The sequence below is a fragment of the Gavia stellata genome, chromosome 2 (genome assembly GCF_030936135.1).
Source record: "Gavia stellata isolate bGavSte3 chromosome 2, bGavSte3.hap2, whole genome shotgun sequence".
NCBI classification, from domain to species: domain Eukaryota; kingdom Metazoa; phylum Chordata; class Aves; order Gaviiformes; family Gaviidae; genus Gavia; species Gavia stellata.
In genome coordinates this window covers 21796883-21823291 of record NC_082595.1, presented here as the reverse complement: position 1 = coordinate 21823291, position 26409 = coordinate 21796883, and the positions used below count along the sequence as shown (strand labels likewise).

The following is a 26409-nucleotide window of genomic DNA, read 5'->3' as shown; positions in this document are numbered from 1 at the left end:
AACGCTTATTTATTCAGTCTAGTATGAAATTTGCTTTTTCACAAAAACATGACATTATTGACCCATGATTAGCTTGCCACTCACTGGAACCTGCACATCCTTTTCCACAGAATTACCACAACTATCCAGGTCTCCTCCATCCTCCTTCTGTTACTTACTTTAATTAAATACTTTCTAGTTGCCCTTAATGAAGCGAATCCTACCTATGTCACCTAATTTCAGCAATTAATTTAAATAACTTATTGTTCTAATCTATTCGTCCGATACAGTTTCAGCCTTTATCAGCAATGATTGCTTGTAAATTAAATATCTATTGTATAACCCAATCTATTTTATAAAGTATATTGATTAGCATAAAATTGATCTAAGTAAAGACCTCCTTATTACATCCTCCTAGGCAACAGTGAATTGCTAACAACAACCCTAAGTACAAATTACTCTTGTAGATCCATTTTTAAACTATGCTTCCTGCAACTGGCTATGAAAATGTCAAAAGCAGTCTTTACCAAAAGCCCCTTACCAAAATCAAGACACATCACCTTTGCAGCTTCTCTGTTCACTAGTCAATTATTCTGCCACAGAAGGAATTATTTGATAGGATTTATCTTATATGGTATTTCCCCTTTTCTCTGAAACTGCATATGAAAAAAGAGAACTCTGGAATTGAAAAAGAGGTATAAGAACTATTTTCCCTCAGAACAAACATTAAAACCAACTAAAATGCGTATTTCAATTTGTGAAGATCTTCAGGATAACTAAAACCATGAAGAAAAACAGCGAGAACTCAGAACCAGTCCTGACCTTCCAGATTTTGTTCAGAGGTATCTCACAGTAATGCTTGCACATCTGAAAATACATTTTTAAAGTAAATGTTTGAAAAAATGGACAGCCCTACCATATGAAAAGAAATCTGTATACTTTATGAGGAGTCATGGAGTCAGGCTAGATTCAAATGTAACTACACATTTGTCTTCTTCCAGTCTACTGCATCTATGGCCTTCTGTTGTTAATAGTTACAGCTCACTCTTACTATGAGGTGCTTCAGTCAAATATATACATACTCCTTCACATCTGGCCAATTTTCAGATCTTTGGTGTGGTGGCTGTAGTTCCTACTTGCTAATTTCACTGTCCCCCATCTGTCCAAAATTAAAGCCCCAATCATTGGTGCCATATGAGTCCTCCTTGTCTTAGCCATAAACTGGTCCATGTTATCTTACACATCAAACATGGCAAGGGAACGTGCAGTTGTCTTTACCCAATTTTATTTCCTTTAACAGAAAAGCTTACTTCTTCCAGATACACTCCCTGCATCTAGACTAAGACCCTGAATTAAAAGCCAACAAAACCTGGCCTTTATTTTTCTATAGACTTTGGTGAATTCTGAATCAGTCTGTTGGTGAACAAAATTCTTTCCCTACCTGTTACATTTTATTGAAAACATTGCTGTCCTACACATTCAGAGGGAAGCAGTAAGTCTTTAATTAGCCTATTTTTATGTACGGGTTATGTTATATAGATGATATAAAAGGTTAGTGATGGTCACATGCTGGACCAAGTTCTCCAAAGACACACTGATGCCACCATGCTAGGCAGCTGTTCAAAGAGAAAGAGCCAGGATTCACAAACTGGATGGAGTCCTGTAATAAATGCATTAAACATCACAGCTGTAATAGATTAATCCAAAACACTTAATTTCATTGGTCTGATTTTTAATATTGTACTTGATGCTACAAATAAAATATAACTTCAATATTTAATTTATAAAGTTTTCACATTTCCATGTAAAACCAACAGTAGGTTTAAAGTAAAAACAGCTTTGTGGAGGCAAAAGCTTTTTCTTTAACTTCAGCAAGATTCTAATTTTATAAGAGTAGAGAAATGTGTAAACATAAATGTTTATGATTTTCTTTTGTACACATCTGTGTAAATTAGTTGATACAAATATAATTTACTATAGAAACATTTGTTTTTTTGTTTTTGCTACACACAGTTCTATCCTGGCATCACATACTAGTGGATTAATCTTTCAAAGAGTGAGATTTATGCATTTTGCATTTTAACCCCCAGTATGTCCATTGCCAGCAGTGGACTTCATGTTCAGAGAATCAGACTCACAGTGTCAGCAACCTAAAATGAAAATTCAGTACAAGATTATAAATAATCAAAAATGAATGCATCATTTTCATATCATAATCACCAGATGCTTAAAGGCCATGATCCAAGCCAGCTAAAAATCAATGACAGTTTTCCCACTGACTTAGCTGGAATTCACCCGCAGTTCCCAGTCCTATAGATTTTCATTCCAGTTTTATCACAGCTTGAAGAGTTAAAAAGTGTGTAGTATCACAGCTTCAGTGTGAGAAGTAAAGCCTCTAAGTCTTTCTGGGCCTCTTTATCCTGAAAGAAACAGACAATCATGCATCAACTTAGATAGGATAAATCCCTTCATTTGCCTGATACGTGCCTGTCCACATTTCTTTACTAACAACAGACATAACACACAACTGTAAGAGCCACAGAATGTACAAGACTGCATAGTAAGTTAATTTATCAGTGATTGCAAAAATAAAGTTTGAAGTGAAAACAAGAGCCAGATGGCCGCCCTCCCTTTACAGTTCTGTTAAAGCACTTAAAATGTTAGCCACAAACAGCCTTCTCAGCAGACCAGTAAGCCTTTGAGCTTAGGCTGTAACTTTTACTGGTGTACTTTGCATAAAGTACTGCCTTGCCTTATACTTTATGTAGGATTGCAACCCGACCGTGTGCAGTTTTTCTAAAGATATTTCTGGGATGTTTGCTAATGATTTATTACGCAATTAACAAGAAAACATTGGGAAATGTAATTAATGACAAAGGTTAGATTGTGGCTTCAGTGCATACAGCCATACCTACCTGTAATAACCACCATGGACTGACTACACCCTCGGTATCTTCCATACTGGTGGTGTTGGGCTCTGCCTATGCTACTGGGCTCATAGCAGAGTGGAGCCAATGGGGGAGCAAGAGGCAAGTCATCTGCTATGCTCAGAGCCAACACTGTATTATACCTCCTAGGACAGAAGGGAAAGGCTCCTTTTAGGCTGATGCGTAAGTGCACAGTTTGCACGGGGCTTTAAACCAAACCCAGCCAACAGACTCTTTCACAAGTAACCAGTGACATACGTTTGGCTATTCCATGTACAATCTGTTCAGAACAGGGTACATGCATATGAACCACAGTGCAAAGAACTCCATTATTCTACTTATTTTTTAAATGTCGCCTGGATATAATCCACTTGCTTACTTGCCATTGTAAAACTTCTAGCTTGCAAAATGTGCCTTGGTTTACAACCACATTTCTAAAAGTCATCAGCTCATACCTGCAGGCTGGTAAGGGTCCAAACACCCAATACATGCACCCATGTGTGCTTAGCAGTGCAAGCCAAACCTACTTTTGTGCAAGTGTTCCTAATGACAGAGACCAGTATTTCTTTCCCAGATAATGCCACAGGCAATTCTGAAAGAAAATACTGCAGACAGACAGTGAAGTAATCACTGAATTTCAGGATCACTTCATTATCCAATCAACCAAAGAGCTGGAACAAAATACAGGACGTTTTAAAATACATTTTACGGGTGAAGAAATATCTGCTTCTCTTTATTTTGGTTAGTTGTCTATAATGTCATGGAGGAATAGAGAATAATATTGAGATGATAGAAACCATATGCCAGACATGTCAAACTACATTATATTATTGGTCTGGATTAAGGCATTAATACATTAGCTGGACACTTCTCTTGGAGTTGCTGCTTTGCTCCCACTGGCAACAATAGGCTAAACTATCTGCCTAATCATTTATCAGAGGCCTTAAAAGGCACACACTGCAAAGCCAGGAAGCTCTTGCCAAAATACTCTAACAGAAGGAAATGTCACACTGAATTCAGCACCCCTTAAACTCCGTGTCACTACAGGCTGTCTGGAACACCAGCCCATGGCTTTCAACAAAAATTTGAAAACTCAAAATTTGCATCAATATGTTGATTAATTGAGGGAAAATACAATCTTTTCTGTACTGACTGTGGTCAACTTGTGAAAATGATTCTAAACTCCATTAAGCAAAAAAGTAAAAATCCAGATATTTTCCCATGCTACTAAGAAAATGAAAAAGGTTTCATTGTATCTGGTCCTCCTCTTTTCACTCTGCTAAGCCAAAAATTCTAAAGGTGCGGGTTTTCTCATATTTGAATGGTGTTCAACATTTCATGGGTTGATGGGATTCTTTACTCACTTTGCATGATACAGCATTTTAAAAATGTATCTCCAAGCAACTTTATATAATTGTCTCCCTCCTTAGAAGCAAAGGATTATATTGGGCAATGAGTTTTAATGAGTTGCAAAGGCCTCAAAAATATTGGGCAATCTTCCTGAGTCTTCCTCTGGGCTTGGGAAAAAGAATGAAACAAATCCATTATTGTTCTAAGAACTAGCTGGAAAAGAAACTGCAAACGTGCAAAGCATCCTACCTCTGGGTTGCCAGTTCTAAACAAGACTACATCAGTAAAAGCAGGAATTATTATTGTTGTAAACTACTTAATGGGCTGTGTTAATTGAGCCAGTGGCTTCCAGTCAATAAGAACTCAGATGGCAACAGCATTTAAAAAAATCAGTAATGGCATTAAAAACAAAGCTGAGAATGGTCAGTGAAGAGAACTATTATGTCACCTTTGGATAGAGTCCTTCCAGACTAAGAGGTGTGTCACGCTAAAAGAAGAGGGAAGCCACAACTCTGTTCAGTCTACCAGTCTCCAGTTTTAAGGATGAAAACTTCATTAATGCCCAAAGCTTGACTGTTAATCGGAAGACAAAGCCATAAATCCTGTATTTGGCCAACTCTCTTCCTCATAGATTGCTGGGTCTGTGGCTTTCTAAAAATGAACAATTAGGTCAGCCTTTTTTTTTTTTTTTTTTAAAAGACAGGCAGGCTTTGATCTCCCTGTAGAGTGCAGCAGGGAGAGAAAGAGATGCAAATCGTAGAAGGAATGCAATATATTTGCGTCAGTCTCATTTGTTCACCCTGAGGCTTAGCTCAGCGCTGACTGACTACACAGCCATTTTCAACCTTGACTTTCTACTGTCAAGGCTTACATTTATTAAACACTTCTCATACTGTTTTCACAGTTGAATATGAGTTCAAAATGTTCTGCAAACTGCTACACAAAAGGTATTCAAATTACAGGGTCAGTGACTGTATTTTCCTCTCTTCCTATTTAGTTGCTTTTCTTTCATGTTTCATCATCCACAGGGGATATGCACAAGAAAAAAAGGCCTGGGAGGCCAGGGACTGAACAAGGGAAGAGAGGGAATTGAAAACAAGAGCAAGACGGAAGAGAGAGCTGGTGGGAAAAAGGGAATGTTGGCTTAACTGGAGGTAGTCCACATTTTGATAGTTAATTTCTGCTGCAAAAATTTACTGATAAATATATATACACACAGACATACACATATAAATGTGCATGTAAAAATTAAATGGCAATTAAAGCAGAGACAGAAAGATAATGATTTTAACTTCCATCTCTGCTAATTATTTCCTTATGCACTAAACACATTCAACCCAGGCACTGCACATGTGTGCACTTGCTGACAAAGTCCCAACTGTCAACAGAGAATGATACAACCCCATGACCACAGCCAAAATGGTTACACCAGCCAACTATAACAAAATTGTGTGCAACCACCGCCAAATCCCAAGCTGACATGCATCCTGTAGGGTTTCACTGAAGTCAGCGGGGCTGCATGGTATATTAAATGAGCTGGGCTGCAAGGGTGGTCCTAAGCTGTACTCTGATATGTGGTAACAGCAATGAAGTGCCGAGAGCCACCCCTGCTTTCGGGCACAGCTGTATCATTCCTTTGCAGCTCCAGGAGAAATCCTGGACTGTAACAGAAGAGACTCCCAAACATCCACAAGGATTGTTAATAAGAGTAATAGCTCCTGTGGACAATATAAATCATATAAAGCTATATGCTATCTGTTCTCAGTTTCACAATAGACTCTCACAGACAGTGTGACTGTAGTAGGCATTAATTTGCATACAATTGCATAATACTGGTTTCCCCCTTAGATATTTCAATAAACCAATGCAATCATCCACTTGCAACCTTCTACGTGACTGCTGTATGTCACAAGTTAGAGCATTTTATGTTCTTTCATATTTTTAGTATCTTTCTTTGGCCATGAACCATGACTTTTCAAGGCTTTTAGGATCAAGGCAAGCACTTCTTTAAAATATGTAGCTGACAATAATTACACATTTTCTGATTATACTTCAACTAGAGGGAAAACACTTTCACACCCAGAAGACTGTCAGCTAGTTCGAGGACTGCTGTTGAAAAATTACAAAACTGCAGAATTCTATTTAGAATAATTAATAGTTTTGTAAAATTTTTATCTGCTAGTTCTTTTCTAACTTAAAAGACTAAGTTTCACCTGTAATCTGGTTTCCTTTTACTATTGTACACACCATGGAGTTTTGGTGTTCAAGACATTCCCCTCTTTCTGTTCAGCTGCTGCCCCCACCATGGTGGGACCTACAGCCCTTCTTTCTGTGCAGTCACCATTGAAACGGCTTGAACAAAATCACGCCCAGTTACAGCCCCTTCAGAAAAACACCTGTTGAGCCTCTCCTTCATCCTGTATATTGACTCTGAGACAATACATTTCAAACTCCTGGAAGCTTGACTTCCCCTGGCCACTCTACAAAAATAGGAAACCAGTTGCAAACCTCTTAATCCTGCAGTGCGCCACCACCTCCGTGAATGCATCGTCAGCACACCCGTGGAAGAGATACACTCCACGCTCTGAGGAATCATCCGTTGATCAGTCTTGCCGCACTAAGAACTATGCTAAAATTGTGTTACCTTTGATAGGATGTTGAAATGAATACTTTGTGATAAATTACCCAATTTAATCGTAAATATAGTAAGCTCAGTATTTATCAGGATAGACTTTATGTATGAAACTACTACACTACAAAAAAAATCTTCATCATTTTTTGGAATTGTTTTTTGGAGGGGGAGAAAGAATAAGCAGACAATACAAACAAAACTTTTGGCAAGAACTTCAAAAACATGCAGATGGCAAATCAGTCTGATCACTAAGATAGAGAAAAATAGACTGTATTCTCTGAAGTGCAAAATAATGTAAAATATGGGAGGTCTCGAATTATTTTAGCAGCTATTTTACAAATGTCTCATTTTTACCAGCATTTTACAGTTTGAAATCTGATCTCTTTATAATGAGTTTTTAAAAGGCCCATTCCCTGATCTTGAAGCACTCATATTAAGTGTAAACAGAATCGCTAATTAAGGAATAGTTTTTTTAAAGTATATTAAAAAGATACTTTAATTTTGGGTCGGTGGTAGCTATTCGGAAATTTTTGTTCAACTCCACAAACAGTATTATTCAAAATAAACACAAATCTGAATACTTCCATTATTTTGTAATTGGAAGACCATGGACTTTTGCTTCGCATTTGGAGAACAAATGTGCATAAAATCTAAAGGAATGAATATCCTCTGAAAACAATGACATTTTGTATTGAGCTGATGATGTTGAGAAAAGAAAATGTTCTGTTTGATGAGAAAATAAAAACATTTTCTATAAGGTTAACCCAAATTATTCACATCGTTTGTTTCAATGGGTAGTTTTTTCACAAATAAGTCATAATTACAGAATCACAGAATCACTAAGGTTGGAAAAGACCTGTAAGATCATCAAATCCAACCATCGACCCAACACCACCATGCCCACTAAACCATGTCCCGCAATGCCTCGTCCACACGTTCCTTGAACACCTCCAGTGAGGATGACTCCACCACCTCCCTGGGCAGCCTGTTCCAGTGTTTCACCACTCTCTCAGTAAAGAAATTTTTCCTAATATCCAGCTTAAACCTCCCCTGGCGCAACTTGAGGCCATTTCCTCTTGTCCTATCACTTGTCACTTGGGAGAAGAGACCAACACCCACCTCTCTGCAACCTCCTTTCAGGTAATTGTAGAGAGCGATAAGGTCCCCCCTCAGCCTCCTCTGTACCCTTCACTTTAAAAGCAAAAGTCAATTACTTTTTTCTCCTCAAAATCTTACTTAGAAGGACAGGTTGCCACAGCAGCTTCAAATGAGATCTTTTGGAAATATCACAGCAAGATCTGCAACATATGACCAATCTATGGTGGCTGGAGTAGGCATTTCTTGGAAAATGTTTTGGAAAATTCAAGATACAGGAACAACTGATGGGTCCTGAAGTTTACACTCTGTCCTCTCTTCCATACCTCTGTAACTCCCACTCTTTTCCTTACAGACAATATTAAAAATGTAAATTAATGACCAGAGCGATCAATTATGGTGATGTAAAAAAAAGTAAGAAAATCTTATGGGCAAGCTGCATTCTTGTGTAAACATTCAGCCATTGTTCCTGCCCATTATTACGTTTACCTCCTCCTCCACATGGACTTTTCTAAAGTTTCAAATGTCACTGAGGCTGAAGGCAGAGTCTTTAACAAGTCTCTGCTTCCTGCCATTCTACACCTGTAAGAAGTGAATGCTGTAATGATCAATTTCTGTAATATCTAAATCTCACTCACCTGTTAATTTAAACTCTGAATTGCCTTCATTTGTAATTGCTGGGAAGGAGAGAGTGGTTTTGAAATTAAGAGATTTTTTTTTTTTAAAATCACCAATAATTTTGTAAAATGCATTCTCAGCTTCAGCGAAGTTTTTATTTGCATTTTAAGTAAAACTTTCAGCAGCTGTCAGTGCAAATAGATTTGCTTTGCATCCTTCCTGCTCTGCTGTCTTCGGCTCTTCCAAGACTACATTTTTTGTAATATAACTGCTGCTTTTTAGATTCATTTTCAAAAAACATCATAGAGAACAGAACCTTGAAATGTTAATCTCTTTCTTTGCTAGGCTGTTAATCCCTTTACGGTTAGCTTACTGGTCCTACAAGCACAGAGTTCACTCTCACGCCCATGCTCATCTCCAGATACAAGAAAAAATAATTTCATTACCATTATACTTTATAATCCTACATTGAGAATTTAATTTTCTACAAGTTCCAGACTTTAAAATACCCAACAATCTTCGTTATAAGCAAGAAATTAGTGTCTTATTCCCCTTACATGCAAAGCGCTATGTTTAATTAAGCACACCCAGATACCCACTCATTTTGCCTTTCTATATGCAAGATGAATGCTCATGTTTTCAAATTTAAATTATATTTTTCTCCCCAAATTTAAAAAAAGTAATTTTTTTCCATCACAGTAGTCCACCACATCTGGTTTTGACAGCCTTTCATGTAGTCACACTCACCAAGGCTTTGAGCGCACTACAAAGTAATGAGTCTCAGTAAGGGTAATGCAACATCTACTAGATAAACATAGCAGCTGTTATGCACTTTACAATAACTCACAGCAGCCCTGAACATTGAGATGTCTTTTACTGAAGGGGTGACTGTTTCCCAGGACCCTGAGGTTATCCACCTGGACAGCAACCAGAGAAAAGCAGGACAATTTAATGTCCCGTGCACCTCCAGCAGTGAAGGAGCACTCTACAGTATGACAGTATTTATGGCCAAGGAAGGACCGTATGAGTCATTGGAGTTTTTTGTTTAGAGTAGAAAGGATAAAGAGAAAGGTGTCTAAAGTAGTACTGTAACATCAGTTTTGTTTTCCAGATGTAATTTGCACCAAATCTCCTATATTTCCTTTTAAAATAAAAAAATGCATAGACTGATTAGTTAAAAATGTGCCAAACTATTTTTAAAAACTTGTATTAGGACTTATAAGAGTCATTCAATCAGAAATTGTCTCTTCTTTGATGATTTCTTTGGTATCGTTTCTAAGGTTCATAATAGGGTTGAAACTGGCCATCTGATTATTTTTTTTTCTTTAACAAGAATTACCTCTGCTTGGAAGCTCCTCTACCCCTTGAATTAAAAACACAGTCTGTAAGTGGCAGAACAGATGCACAGAAGGGGTATTTGGATGTGATACAACATTCAAGACAAAAATCATCTCACTTAACTTGAAATGTTACATGAAATTAATCCTAGACAAAGTGTCAAAGAAGTGCCCTGAGTTAGACCAGCTGAGAACTTGACCTGAGGATTAAAATAAGCTATGGGCTATTTTACTGATGCCGAGCACCTCTGGTTCCTACTGAAGTCACTGGAAACTTTGTATGCTCAGAAGCAATAAAAAGTAAATCACTGTGTACTATTATTTTTCATACTTATGCTGCAGAATGATTTGTATCATGAAATACTATACATTTCCTCAAAGTGGCACCTTTCCAGCAACTTTGTCTCTCAGTCTGCTCCTGATTTTATGCCTTTGTACATATACATGTTTCTCAGTAGAAGCCAACATTTAAAAACAATGAAGGAATTCCCCTGCCTGAAGAAAGAGAGAAAAATCACATGAGAAGCTACGGTTACACTTGGGAATGATGGGCTTCGCATGACTGTGACAACACACCATGCTGCTGACAACCTTGAGATCCTGTGCTGTGGCAAACTGAAAGAAGTCCTCAGACTGCTGCTGACCTGCGTTTTCTATTTCAGACCATGAATCCCATCTTTTACAGGGCTGTAGTTAATTCGGGCACTTTATCAGCATGCATTTGTTACAGTCTCCCCAACGTCTCCTTCGTCTTATTACTGTCTCTTCCTTCCCTTAAACTAAGCTGACTACATGTTATTCCTGTGTACAGCTCCAAGCCCTGAACCACTTCAGTTCCAGCATGTTTCCCCCCAAAATCAGTAACAGTCTTTCTCTAACACAATAACCAAAACAACATGTAACATTCTAATTCAGATGGGACTTGAGGTAACAGTTACCATCAGCAGAGTTTGTGTTCCAGATTTCCATTTTATAGTAATTCCTTTCAGCATGCACTTGGTTTTACCTTGTGCTGACTGCTTTTTTTTTTTTTTAAATTGAATTACACACTATTGCCCCAATGCCATATTTTCCTGGACTTTTTTTTTCTAAACTTAAAACACATCACAAGTAAGCAAGACAAAGCAGACAAATCTGTGATATCTGTAGAATCAGTCAAAACAGAAGAGGACAAATCATCTTGTCCTCCTCAGATGGACAAAAGATTTTTGGGGCCCATTTGCTGCTCTTTCTTCTGTTCACAAACCAGTATCATTCTTATTCTCATCATCACCGTGCTTGCCAGAATACACACTCCCACCCCTCAGATTGCTCACAAATTCCTGCTCTTACCTCAGGGGGTGAGGTCTGCTGGTACTTCAGAAATGTGATGGGGTGTTCCTTTTACCAGGGACTAAGCACCTCCAGGTGGCCCAGGACACACTAAACTCCAGCTCACATTTAGACTGATGACACTGGACTTCAGAGGCAGGATTCACCTCTCACTAGCTGCACAGTCTAGGAGTCAGGTGTCTCAGGTACACATCTTACCCCTATCTTCGCACCTAGTCTCTCTCTGTCATCAGGCGACAGAGAGAGGCAGGGTGAGGCACCTGGATGCATCTACCTCTCTCCACCGACTGTAGGGGGAGCCTCAGCAACTCCCTTTGGTTACCAAAATTTTGCCCAGCTATTGTTATCAAAGATGAATCCCAATCTATGTTATCCCTATACTTTTTCAAGGAGTCTTTATGAATATGTTGAATGACTTCCAGTTTTACTAAACACAGGCAGTCTTCTACCCACCAGAAGTTTCTGTGATATATGATTGTTTGTGATTTTACCAGACAGCTTTGGAGTTCATTGGAAGATTACACAGCCTGTAGTAAGTTGAATACAGGAAAAAAAAAAAATTCACCAGCACAATCAGTACAGATCTATACAAAACAGGCTGAGTTAAAGCAATTTCAGTTGTATGCTCTCTCCCTTACACCATTGGTCCTGCTTTTTATGCAAAGATGTAAGGTACCAAATAACGGATAATTTATAGCGGTCTTTCCTACATTCTGTAACAGGGAAGCTGAAGGCACATTTCAACACTAAGTAAAGAATAAAGCAGAGTTAAGACATTATTAATGTAATGTCTGTATCAGTACGTATTTAAAGAAACACCGAACTTAAGCAAGGATTGCTTAATTTATGACTGGTACATACTATAACTTGGGCCAAATATAAAGGCCACCCAGGAGCAGCTGCTGGTGAGGCATGCAGTGGTCTTTCTTCCTAGCAGGAACACTTGACATAAACATGTTAGTGCTCCACACACAGCATTTATTGTCAATCAAGTTACAGAGCTATTTAATGGTCTTTTTCCTTAACTTCAAAGCATTAAATTGGATAGGGCCAATTCGTCTCTGGAATCACCTCTCTCTCTCTCTCTCCCTACCACATCTGCTTTGCTCAAAGGGGGTCCCTTAGGCTGACAAAGCTCAGGTTTGAACTTGTCATGCTCTAGGATGGTAAGACGTTTCCAGTCATAGGTCGGTAATTATGGAACTTGCTTCTACACGAGATCAGACAGAGGGAACCTTCTTGCCATGACATGGTTTATATTTGAGAAATTAAATCATTTAAAATCTCTCAAGTATCTGTAGAAATTTTGCGTCCACATACTAAAAATACTCTAAAGGGCCTAAAAAGGAATCTAATAATCTCTTAGAATAAACTATGTTCCAGTAGATGTAACTGGAAGAACTGTGCTCTTTTAACTGCACTGTGGTTGAAGACAAAGGTGATCTTGAATATCTCATCTACCTCTGCTAGAGCTAACACACTGCCCTGGAGGCCTTGACAAGAATCACAAACCAGAGGCATAATCAGGAGCAGAAACAGGGACTGTGGGACAAAAATCCAGAATGCTTTCAACTGAGAAAATGTACATCTGCGGCAAAATTTCAGCACAGTTAAAGTGACACACTCAACTGCTTATGCTTGAGATAGTCTAATGAAATGGGTTGAATTACAAAGAGTGCAATTCAATTTTTGACAGCCTCTGACACAGACAAGTCCCTGACAGTTCCCCAAACACAGATTTTTTTTTTTAAAGCTGTTGATACAGACAACTGTAATGGGCCAACCTAGAGTGGAGAAAAAAGGAAGGTTCTGTGTTCAGAGGAAAAAGTGAAACATTATGTTATTACTGACAGTGCAATAATGGGTGCCAAAGACAGCAGTTACAAGAAAGTAAGTTATCACTCCTCAATACCCACCTCATTAGTAACTGAGAGAATTGACAGTGCAGAATCACAGTACTTCAGTGCATTGTTTTTCTGGCCAAGATCTTTATAGCACTGAGAAGAAAAAACAGTTTGTTTCCAATCAGACCATTGTAAGAATAGCGGAGTCTACAAATCATTATTTTTAAAAGAACTTGGTTACCTTTGCCAAATATACATAATTGTATTTGGAATATCCTGGATGCATTTCTTCTGCCTAAATAATAAAAAACAGGAAAGAAAATAGACATAAAACTTGTGTGATGAGATTTATGTGGTCTGCATAGCATTTTTAGTAATGCACTAAGCTTCCTCAAATATCAGACTGAATCATCCCTACTGTGTGCACCAGGATCTGTTCAGCACTTCAAAAAAACCCCTCAATAAAACAAGAAAACCCATACCCCAAACCAGGCACATAAGGTGCTTATACTGAACACAAAAATGTTCTGTACTTCTTGCTCTCCTCTCTCCCTAAGTGCTTTGTAAAGATATCGGATCATTCTATAGAATATCTATTGGATTCATTCATTTACACAGTGGGTTGGAAGACACTGCTCTCTCTAGATTATTAGTATTTATTTCCTCATCAAAGAAATAAACAAGCCACCAACCATTCACCCTTTGTGTAATGGGTAATGAACTGTATTCATCAAGTTTAGAATTATTTTTCTTTCACAGACCCATACCTTCTAGCTCTGGGTTCACCTTTCTTTTCACATTACCATCTTCTGAAAAGATCAGGCTATTAAAACAGTTCAAGATTGTTTTCCTTTTAAAACACATCAAGGATGTAGAAGCTTGAAAGATGAGTAAAAACCTTACCAATTACCTACTAACCAACAAACAGCTTTTGGGGGAGAAAAACTACATCAGTGAAATTTATAGTAGCTGTAATCCTTGAACCAAAACAATGCTGCTTTCACTACAACTGTGTGTTACCAAACAATTGAAAAAGAAACCCAAACAGTTGTCTTTTAGACAGTAATTTAATTTTTGTTGCAGAAGATGACTTAAAACCACAGTTACTCTGCAGCCCACCACAAAATACCCTGAAGCTAAAGTGAACATCTACCACCTTTGGAGTTTGACCTTAAAGATAAAATCTCTTAAACTGGGAAGATGGTAACGTATTGTATTGTCCAAAATTCAAGAGATCATTCCATCCTTAAATAGACGAAGAACACAGAAAACAAGCATTTTTCATAGTGAAGAAAATACACTTGTCCAATTCCTTTGAGAAACTGTCTGAAAGTAATTGTAATGATGGAAGTTTATGCTTTGAATTCAGTCAAGCGAAAAACTTGTACTTTTCAGCTCCAGAGTAGAAATGATTCATATGAAAGACACTGAAAGACAGGTTTATTTTATTCATGTGGTGTTTTCTCCTAACAGTGCGTTCAGGTAGAATGCCCAGGAACATGGACCTATGTGACAGGACTTTCTTTTCTACTTCACTACAAAGGTAATTTCATCTCTGCAAACAAGAAAGGCTTCTGCTGAAATTCAGTGAAAAGAGCTTCCGATCAGAAAAAGAGAAGTGTTACAATGTCAAAGTTTTCCTCGCCTATGTTAACCCTCTTGCAGAAACAGGCAAATCATCGGTTATCACTATGGTTAATTTGTTTCAATGTCATATATAACTAAACTATATCCACCTCACATTAAATCTGATAACTATTAACCATGGCAAGACATTGAAGAATTCCCTAAAACTAAAGAAAGGGAAGAAAGGTGCTAGCCACTCATCTCCAAACTAATTTTAAAATAGAAAAGAAAAAATATTTTAGTAGAGAGCTCTGTGGTATTTAGGAGAGGCCTGGATTTACAGCTACTGAAAACAATCTGTTGAACAGACATCTTGACAACAGTCACATATAGCATATGGTAAACAGTCACACAGGAAAACCCTTGGCTAGGAATTACCTTAAGGAAATTCTGCAATGCTTCTTCTACTGTTGAAGTTGGTGGAGTCCCAAAGAGAGCAGCAGCTACTTTCTTTTCAATCCAAGACAACTGAGATACCTATAATAAAATTTAAAAAAAGAAAAAAAAAAAGTCTTTAGGTTTGCTTCTCAGTTTTGGAGTAAATACTGTCCTGTGCCAATGTACTACTTATACAACCTATTATGCGAAAGAACTATTTTGCAAAAAGGAATGTTTGATACTGTCTTTTTGCCAGCTCAAAGCGTAGTCTTGAATTTTAGATTCTGTTAGCAGGAAAATGTACACATTAAGAAATACATGACAAAATACCAATATCATTGATATGAGCTTATTCCAATGTACAAAGCTTAAAGTATGGTTTAGGTTTCATAAGACCTTGCCATTTTTTAAAACCTAAGGCTAGAAATAGTGCTTTAAACCTGTTAAGGTTTTCATGAGAGAGACAGCTTAGCATGATGGTCCATGTACTTGAGTACTTTTCAACATTATGAAAAGCTGTTGCTACAGTCAAAACGTAAACCAAGTTCATTTATTTAAACCAAGTTCATTTATTACACAGAAGCTGGTGACAATCACTGTTAAGAAATGGGTTTCATTTTTTCCTCTTCAAATCTAACAAATAACACTCGCCAAAGACCTCTTCTCATTTCAGGAAGACGGGCTGCTATAAAAGGACTTCAGGGAACTGTCACATTGCCACACAATGTACATGACTTATTCCCTTACATACACTGACACCTGACAGAAACTGCTCTGGTTACTGCCATAAGGTATTTGGCTCCATCACCTAACTTGGTGAAACACACCTCACATCTCTAACAAAGGATGGAGCTGCTAAGAAATACAATGTGAGACTGGAGCCTGTTTAAATGGAGAAGTGAAGCCACCCTCCTTTGGACACTTCTACTACATCTGTAAAGAAAAGTCAGGACTTTATTCCTTCACATCAGTATTTGAACCACAGCACTGATGGCTCCTGTCACAGAGTACAGCTGAGTTTAAAAATGGTGGAAAACAAGGTTCTGTGTTTTCCTAGGAATTTCTGGCCTGATCTATGCAGAGGCAACACAGAGAAGGGATACACACAGGCAAAGAAAGAGAACCTGTCATCGGAGACCTGGAGGTGAAATATGACTCACATAGGGACATCTGTGATTCTGTGATTCTGATTCTGTGATTCTGTGATTCTGTGTGATTCTGTGATTCTGATCTCTTTTTCAGAGGGAGCTGCAATTCGAACAACAGAGTTGAGCCTTGAACTCAAGTCTGTCCTACTGCTGTAAAAATGGTTTTGGATAGCTTTAGATTATTCCTGCCTCATTCCCTGGCTTCCCAATCTCTTCAGGGCTGTTGCTGCTCCCCCCGCCTTCTCCAGCTAAATCCAGCAATTATCCAGTAGATGTCAGTTAATTATGGTAAAATGTAAGAATCCATTCACATATAACCATCCACAGCCATCAACCAGAATACTTCTTTTGAAAAGACATCAAGCTCTATCTATTTTTTGTTGCAAACTGCCCTAAAAACACCATTGCAAAGAGTACAAATACAGACCAGCACACAACAGGAAAACGCACAGGACCATGTTTTCTCATCTGGCCCCAATGACGACTATAGCTACATAAAAGCAACATTGCTTGGAGACAGAAGGCATCCTAGTCAAGTCTTGCTGGTTGTTTGGCAGGGTTGAATGCCATATTTGTTAAATGCTGTCAGTAAGTCTTTCCACACAAAACCACTGAAAATTATATTCCAGAGAGAAATAATATTAAGAAAATAAAGCTTTTTTTCTTTCTCTGTCTCACACATATCCCACTCGAAGCCTCTTCTAAGGGAATAAAGTGTTTTTTACAAAAGCTCTCCAGCAATCCCAGAGTTCTTATTCATTGAAGCAACAAGATGTTTCCCTTCTCTGCACTGCAGTGCATTCACACCATCTTACAAACCGCAGCATGCTGGTTAAAACTTCAGATTGTAGGTATGTATATAATTCCCTCACACACTTCATTTCCCTAGCTGCTCTATAGTTTCTGAGACATATTCTGTGAGAGATATTAAAACAATTTTTACAAAAGTATTGTTTTCTTCACACCAATCTACTGCTGCAATGTTCTCTATTCTTTTGGAAGAGGAAGGGGTTTTCTATATTTCTAGGTCCATCACATCAAGACAGAGGTAGCTTACAGAGGGAAGAAGAGAGTGAAAAAAATAATGGGTCTGTATATGCTTACACTGTTCTCTGCAAGACCACACAGCACCCTGTAGATACACATACACTGCACAGATACAATTACCACACACGTGTCTGCTGTTATGCAATAGTGAGGAAACAAATTGCAGTTTTTCCATGTGGAGTTATAACTATGTATTGAAAACACAAGTTCTTCCTGGCAGTTGTTTTATTTTCTTACATGATTTAATCAGAACTGATTTACTGAGGTTTTAGTCCTTATTTTGTATGGCTTGGGTGCTGCTTTGCGCTATTCAAACTTAAAAAAGCCCAAACATATATGCACTTGGCCATTTTTATATTACAAATCCCACCAACCTAAAACAATGTTTAAAAGTGAAATACATGTATGCTAAATAGTGAGTTTTCTTTAATGTGCTCCAGCATTATACTTTGTGACTATTACACAGGTAGTCTGAGAGTTCTGTAATGTTTTGAGCAGCCAGACTTAATATGCCACTGGATTGATTAATTAATTGCAGCTAACTCTAGCCATCCATAAATGAACTGCCTAGTGTATGCAAGTTGTCCAGGTTCCTTGCACAGTCAATACAGAGAGGCATTTCCATTAGGCAATTCCTCTTCACCTACATTAGCCTGGGATGAACACTCCTCTCTTTCTCTTCTTTCTTCCCTTCAACTACGAAAGGATCATTTACAATTATACCTTGTGGATGGCTAAAGACAGGCAAGGTGAATCCCATCATGACAGTTTAACCACTCCCCACCTAAGTCAGTCTGCACCCTCCTATGACTCAGGTGGGACAATGGAAAAGATCTGTTTTATGCAAGACACAAAATTGTGTCCTGGAGCAATAATGATAAACAGGAAATTAAATCCTTCCCCCCTAAATACACACAAGCAGTGTCTTTACTTTGAAATAACTTTATTACAGTAAATCTTATGCCATGTTCAGTGAAATGGAAACATCATTCCTACTATACCAACTAACTTTATTAAGCATTCTCTGTGTGTGAGCAAGCACAGGAAACAGAAACCGTGGTGTAGCATGCTCTAGTGTAGTGTAAATTTGACTTCTACAGTCAAGGTTATTCCAAATAGTACAAAGCATATCTGGAGGTCCATACAAAATCAAGTACAAAGAGACTGTAACTGTCATCAGCTTCAGCGGAACCATGATTTCATTTAATGCATGTTCCAAGAATGGTATAGGACAGCAGAAAGTAATAAGAAAAACAGCTACTACAGCAAGTAATAGCTACCATAACAACACAAAATTAAAGAATGAAGATTACCTTTGCCTTACAGATGATTTCCAAACCTTAAGTGAGTTTTGGTTCTTTAGGTCTCTCAAGCTCTGATGTCAGTCCCACCAGCAGCTTGAAAATTCCCAAGAGCACTGCAAGGAACATGGTGTTTCCACAGAATATCAGGCTTTCATGTATTGGGTCACTTGAGGAAAATTGCTTCCCAGCTGCCATACATGAGGAGAGATAGTCCCACTTGCTCAAGAGCAAAAAACAAGGGCCTGAGGGACCATCAGTTAACACCTGAGCTTCCCTAGGGCTGGAAGGGAGTGGGTCACCGCGACAGCCTGGCCTCTGCCAAGGAGATGAGGCCATTCTTCAGTATCCCAAAGCTAACAGAGATGGTTGTCTCAAATGATCTCTCCTATAGATCTGTCAAACAGCAAGCTCTCATCCATTTATTTTACCCAAATCTCTACTAGTACCAGAGATGGAAGAAAGCCACCCACAGAGCTAAACTGCAGCTGACCGTAAAGGTTGTACCCAGAAGGCTCCTAATCAGGCCTCTTGTTCCTCTGAAGACCAAGGCAGAAAATGTGGTTCTCCCCTAAATACTGGGAAAAGGGATTTCCTAAGATCCCTTTCTCTTCCTTAGCCTAGGATCAGCAAAAATCACGTATGAGCTGAAACACTGGCGGCAGTTTGTTTTTTTGTTTTTGTCTTCTATTTATTTTTAATGAGATACAAACCCTGCCCATTGACAGCTCTTTTCAAATTCCAGGATGTTGGTACCAAGGAAACTAACCCACTTTTATTGAAAATTCAGCCAGGATTGACTGGCAGCCCTAAAGGTCTCCTCCTCCGATGTTTCCTTGCTAATAGCTCACTGAAGATATATCACACAATTAACTTCCACAAAGGAAAACCATTCCATTGAACCAGCTTCAGTAAAATATTAATAGCACCTACTTAAATATCCCCAGAGTGTTTCTTTTTCTTTTTTATTACAATATATTAATGTAAAATTGTATTAAATAATTTTGCAATGTTTTGACTTCTGGAAGAGATTAAGTAACTGGACAGCAGTTTTAAAATACTGGCTTCCAACACAAATATTCTCTTTCTTGCCAGCTGAGGAACCAGGACAGTCTGCACAGGCATTTAGGCATTTATCCAGCTTGAATTCCCCGGGCTTTTCACTTTCCAGTAAGGGGAGCAGACTTACAGAGCACACAGACAAAGGAACTGGGTCAATTTGTTCCCTGACGTAACCCAAAAAGATACTGCGATACACCAGAGATGAATCCAACACATGGCATGAAACCTGCAAAAGGAAAATCCCAAGAGATCTAATTTTTAACACCCCACTAGCATTTACCATGGGCTCTGATCCAGTTTCACAACTATACGCTAACCGTTCTATACCAGTCCTGTAATGCAACTAGCCGTAAGTCTTAACTAGATATGTACTCTGTTTTAAAAGCTATCAAGCTATCCTAAACATTAAAACACCAAAACAACCCCACAAACACACAATTATAAAGGATTATCAGAGAATTGCACCCAAAACTCTAAGGAAAGAAAACTAATTCCTATACACTGTGCACCACAGATCAATTCACTTCCAATAAATATTTCTTACTCATCTGAAGAGCAAAGTAGTTCTGATTTTACCTTAACAAAAACAAAACTGAAACTTGAAAGGCTCTAAATACTCCACTTATGTTAAATCATATGAACCAACCCAAGCACATATTTAAAACCTTAAACCTTCCCTAAAAGATACTTACTTAACAAAGCCTGTTTTTGTCACAGAAGGCTGAGAAGAAAGAGTTTTGTCCACCACCAAAGACATTTTAAATGAAAATTATTTTGCTGCAGTTGTTTTTCTTTGGAATAGTAACATCTCTCTTACATAGTAAACACTGGTTTACTTTGCTTACTAGGTATTTTAAAGTATCTTCATTACAGTTATATGGTGATAATCTTTTCCTAACATTACCACTAAAGCTACCCTGGAAAAAATTACCACTACATGGAAGTTCATATCAGCTCTGGAAAAAGGAATATTAAAACAACATTTGGTAGGGTTCTGCAGTCATCCATTACTAGTGGTGTTCAATTATGTTTGCTCAATGCATAAATAAATAGGGTTTTTTTTTCCTCTTGTCACGTCTGCAAAGCAAAACAAAAAACATTAGATCTATACGTGGCTTCTTGTATACACAGAAGGTCTCACAGGCAAAATTTTGCCCATCATGACATCTATGAAATGATTGGTGAAAAGCTTGCCTATCTGATTGCGATACCAGAAGTAATTTCCTAACAAAGCTGAGATGATACACACATCAGAACAGAATCTTCCTCTTTCATATAGCTCTACTGGCTTTATAATGGTAACAGAAATAAGAAACAGCAAAATTGATTTTTAGACAAGGTGGCACACAACTGTCACTGGCTCTGCATCACAAAACCCCACTGCTGCGAGGCAGTGAAAATCCAGCTCGTCCTTCCTGCTGGAAGGTGCTATGACACTTTGCATCAGCTTTGCATCTGGCCTAGCGAGAATAACTGCTGAGTAAGAAACTTGGCATTGCCGTACCATTGCTCTTTGCAAAGGACTGTGTTACACTGAGGAAGGTGAGAAATGGCAGTCAGAGCCAAATTCTGGCAAAAGTCCACAAATTAAATAGCTTTTACTAGTACAGCATGTAGTCTCTGGATATAGATTTCAGCCTTCAATAAATCTTCTCCCACTTGCCTCCACTATACTTTTTACCTAAAAGTCTGTTCAACTGATTGTCATTTGTGAAAATGAACTGGAACCCTGAGTTACAACACTTGAAGCATCCCCTTTTACAGTCTCTTATGCTATACCTATTTTTTTCAGTTTGTCAGCCCAAAAAACAGTGCTGGAAGATAGTAGTAAGATTCCCCAACATTAAATGGGGAGTAGGTGGGAAATGTCTGACTATACTAGGAAGACTTAAGTACAACAGGTTTCCCAAAAGTGTCACCAAAGCCTATAAAGTATTAAACGCTAGTTATCTTTTCTAACTACACTGCTTCAGTAAAAGAATACGTGACTAAAATTAGACAGTAATACCCCTGGAAGCAACACTTATGAAAGAACAAATATTGTGGCCAACCCTAACTTGACCTCAAAGTCATCTAGGCTAAATGTAAAAACTAACGTTCTTTCCTCAGTCATCCCTTTTCCATCTTTAATTTCCTCACATTGGACACCACAGCCTTTCCAGCCTCAACCACAGCTAGACTAAACAGAAAAAACAGGTGGTCTAAGAGGAGCATTATCACTCCATCTACAGGTACCAGTATAGAGAAGGAGTGATAAATGAATTTTTCAAGCAACCTATCATATTCTCTACCCTGAAGAAGCATTTGGAACCAATGCCACAGCCAACAGTCTACTCTTGGGATAATTACCAGAGCATGAAACACCACAGTCTGCAAAACAAGACCAAGGAATTTGCCACATCTTCCACAAGCTCCTACGTCTATCTACATCACATGCAGGGCCAAAACCTGTGTTAGTGGATCATCACAGAAACATACTCATACAGTCTGCTAAAACTAATAAGAATATTATCAACTTCACTGGGCTGGGGTTAAGATCTAGCTTCTGTCATAATCTGACTACTATTCTGAGGGGTTATGCGTTGGTTAAGGTTCAGGCTGCTGCGGAGACAGATCCCAGTATTGGGCCCCATACCCGGGCTCTTCCTCCGCTGCCTTACTTCCGCCCAACTCTCTAAAATGAGTGTATGTGCAATACCAAACTAGTGCCCACAAAACAATGTTTGAGAACAAGAGATAAAAGAAAAGTGTCCACTAGGCCCCCAGAGAAAGAGAACTAAGCCAATCAAACATAGAGATTGCCAACTTATATATGATTTATTCAGCATGTTTATATTCATGAATAGAAACTATGTGAGATGTAACTCTATTCAGATACTTGTTGATAAAGATATACAAATACCTTATCGAAATTAAAATGATAACAATACAAATCAAACTTACAATTGCAATTATGGTGACTGGCAGTGTCATACAGTCAAGCGTCCTTGGCTGGGAGGATATCACCACCCTACTGAGATCCCCAACTATTTCTATCCCAAGCTCAGCTTTTGTGTGAAAGGTTGCTTTACCTATGCGCAATTACTTGCGACTATGATCTGAAATCAAACCCCAAAAACCACAGGCCGACTGCCCTTTCTGCTGACTACCTTTTCTGCTAATTGGGCACCTTCTGTACTGGGTACTTATGGGTAATTGTGGTTTGTACCTGCAATGTTTGCATGTTTCTGTGAAAAGAGGAAAGAGGGAGGGGGCCATCGGTAGGGGGTCATCAGTCATCAGCCGCTACAGCTTCCATAGTAGAGCCTCAAAACTAATGTTGCCAAATGATGGCCTCATACTGCTACTGTAAGTGTGCAAACGACAGTAAGTTTTTAAGAGCTGACAGCCCCAGAAGTTGAAACAAAAGTTACTCAGTCCTATACTTGCATTTATTTGTACTACGAAAATCTGTTCTAAGTGTTTCAGGTTACTATTTTGTCATGGCAGTCACAGAAGGCAAGAATTAAAAAAAAAAAAATATGTAGAAAAAGAGAAATCAGAAATCAATCCTTAAGTATTTCATTGCCTACATCTGTTTAGGTGGATTTTTTCACTTAATAAAATGCAGGTCAGGTCATACACTAAAGCAAATGCTAATCTGTGGCTTTAATGTTTGGTAAGGAAGCCCTGCACAGATGTTGCAAGTACAGAACATGAGTTTGTAATGATATAGTGCAACAAACCACATGTATTACTCAGTCAAGAAGTGGTAATTGTCACTAAAACGAAACAAGAGTAAAAAACCCAGTGCAATAAGAACAAAGTGAGGTATACTGACATTACATGTAAAGTTTCCAAAAGCAATAGCTCAAGTGAGAAATAAGCCACGAAAAACATCAGGGAGTGGCTTGACATAAATGGAAGCTGCAGTCAGCTGTTGGACACAGCATGGTATAAAAGTGCTTAAGGAATCACTGGTGAGAGAGATGCTCTTCAAAGGCAGGACAGCAAGTATACTATAGGACAATCTTCAGCAACTCATTTTTGCATAGTTAATGCTGATATTCAAGAATACAGTGTAATGAGAAGCAAAATGAAAAGCTCTTTGAGAAAGCTAGTATCATTCCTTATTCAAATCAACTGACAAAAAAATGTAGTTGCTGAAAGCTCTTTGAAAATTAAATATACGATCTGAAAAAAACTGCTAAAAGATTATTTGCATTAAGTCTTGTTAGAGGGAAAGAGAAAGTCTGCGACGTATCACAGCAACTCTTTCTTTCCAGTTTGCAGGCACTTTGTAGTGACCAACTTTGGAAGCAGCTGGAGGAAAAAGGCAGGGCTGGAATTCACTGCGCATTAGCAGTTATTATTCTGAGAAGCCTCCCAGTGATCTTTTACAGCATAGACTATGCAAGAACATTTTCTTCTGATGAAAGATTCCTTACAGCACTAGAGATGAAGCAATAAGGATAGCCATCTGAGCCATCAAAAACGTGGACTTAAGAATAAGACAACTCTCATATTACAAGCACAAGCACCATTTTGCTAAAAAAAAAAATTAATTAAAAGCTAAAAGTTGAAAACCAATTATGTCATTTTTTCATATATGAGTACTTATCACTATGTCATTAACACAATATTTAAAAGCACCTGTTGTGTTGGCCTAACACAAATTGTATCTCTTGCAAAACTTTTTGGTGAATTACAGATTTTTATGCCTGCATCTTTGTTGTGACATTCTTCTGGAATCTACCAAGCTGGTATGGTAGCCTTACTGCCACAGACATAATCCCACAGCATGCAAGTGCCTTTAACTTCAGTTATGGATGTGGAATAAAGTTACCAAACGGCTATGTTACCAGCCCAAGGTCACCCAGGAAGTCTGTGGCAGAACAAAGAACTGAAATCAAGAGGTCACCCTTCCTCCCTTCCAAATATCAGTTACTTTTCACTCATACATTCAGATAAGAAACCCGAACACAATGAGGGACATACAAGGACAGTTTACTTAATGTAAGTGACAGGAACAGTTAACATCATACATGTGGAAGTTAATTCAGGAAATGTAAATGTACTGCTTCATTTAGCTCAAAAAATCTACTTCAATAAACACCTACTTTTTCTTAAGTCCCACTCTTTCATTTCAAATGCATTACCATTTTTCAGTATACTCAATTCATATGTTAGATAAAAAAGCAACTTACTGAGTAGCACCATCTTCCATTTAGGTAATATAAAAAAGGATCTTGTGGCTTAAGTTCAATTGCTTTGTCTAGGTGCTCCTATTAAAAAGAAAATCAGCGTCACTTCAGATGTCTGTTCGGCAAGTGTGTTTACATTCTAAGAAATTTGCTGCAAATCATAAACAAATTCAGAAATTCTCTTCTGCTGCAATTCTTTTCTAACAACCTAAAAATATTTTAACTAGCAAAATCCTTCCTTATGGAGGGAAACCACAAACAAAATATTTAGCAACTTTGCACACAATACAAGAAGGCACGCTGTATTTAGAACATGACTAAGCAGCTCTGAAGTTCAATCAAAGAACTCAAGAACTTTTGTCTTAAAAAGGCAACAATTTCAACTAAATTAATTTTATTTACAGTTAGTATTAGGGAACTGTCACACACCAAATCAGTGAGAAAGCAACCACTCTCTTTGATAGATCTTACGTGCCAGCACTCATCACTGAGGCATAGTCTCTTCCACCTTGGAATGTGACTGCCCCAGTGAAATGGTACATGACACAACAAATTGTGACTACAATGCAAAATTCAAAAAGTAAAATGGTTCTGTTTACAATGAAACCCTAAAACCTAGAAAGTATCTAGTGAGGTTCTTCTTCCAAAACCATTTTCATTACAGGTCATGAGGATCTTTATTTCTCTCTTTAATTTACTAAAGAAAGCTCTTATTGCCCAACCTGAGTTTGAAGAAAAAAAGAAATATTATTTTGACCCTAACTACCATTTGCCTCTCACAATAAATTTTACTTCTAAGGTTTATTTTTCCCCCCCCGATATCTGTTTTTCTAATTAAGCCAGTCACTAAAATATCCAACTTATACAGATCTAAGAGCCTATTATTCTATTATTTTGTCCACAAACTATTCAGCTAGGAGCTGTTTTCATGCTATTATTTTCCCAAATCCTTAACATTTCCAAATGATTCACACTGATTTCAGTAATTACTTGCAAAGAGGAAAACCTCCCTGAAAAGACTACTGCTAACACTGTGGGCTCTTTTTAAACTCCATCCTTAAATAACTGCAGCACTTGTGTTATTTGTAATTTTCCCGTTGTTCCCAGGTTGTCCCGGTGCTCGGGGCTTAGCTCGCTTGGGACAGCTCAGATGTAATTAATGTGGTCTCATAAGAAAGCTCTGAGACACTCCAAGCCCTAACACAGACATGATGTGATAGGGACCTATCCCGGGCATTCCCCGGGAAGTGGAACACATCTGCTGCCTCTCACTGACACCCAGAAAGGGGGCACGCCGGCACGGAGGGCAAGGGATGGAAAGCGCCTAAGCAATGCCAAGGACAAGGAGGGGGAGAATAGCACATGTAACACAAAACGCTAACTCTAAAACCTACAACTGCCTTTGAAAGGACAGTGTTAAAACAAATATTACTTCTTAAGGGTGGCACAAAGGATGATTGCAGAACTGTATTAGTTCATCACTTAATATTTCATGTTTTTATTTTCTAAACAGAATTGTTACTCCCCTTTCCTCCCCCCTTTGACTACAC

At 38.2% G+C, this 26409-nt stretch overlaps 1 protein-coding gene across 2 annotated transcripts in view; it reads right to left on the bottom strand.

Annotated features, from left to right (window-relative positions):
• Positions 1-1782: 1782 nt before the first annotated feature.
• The window catches only part of RMDN2 (regulator of microtubule dynamics 2), a 46724-nt gene continuing 22097 nt past the window's right edge, over positions 1783-26409 (bottom strand). Inside the window, exons 6-10 of one of the 2 annotated variants that reach the window (XM_059835451.1) lie at positions 24863-24940; positions 15119-15217; positions 13356-13409; positions 13187-13267; positions 1783-2399 (exon numbers count right to left, since the gene is read on the bottom strand). In XM_059835451.1, the coding sequence (XP_059691434.1) occupies positions 2346-2399; positions 13187-13267; positions 13356-13409; positions 15119-15217; positions 24863-24940 (366 nt within the window). In that variant the 3' untranslated portion in view covers positions 1783-2345. Of the gene's footprint in view, positions 2400-3017; positions 3053-13186; positions 13268-13355; positions 13410-15118; positions 15218-24862; positions 24941-26409 lie in introns of those variants that run through there. The other variant, XM_059835452.1, reaches the window with a different exon arrangement.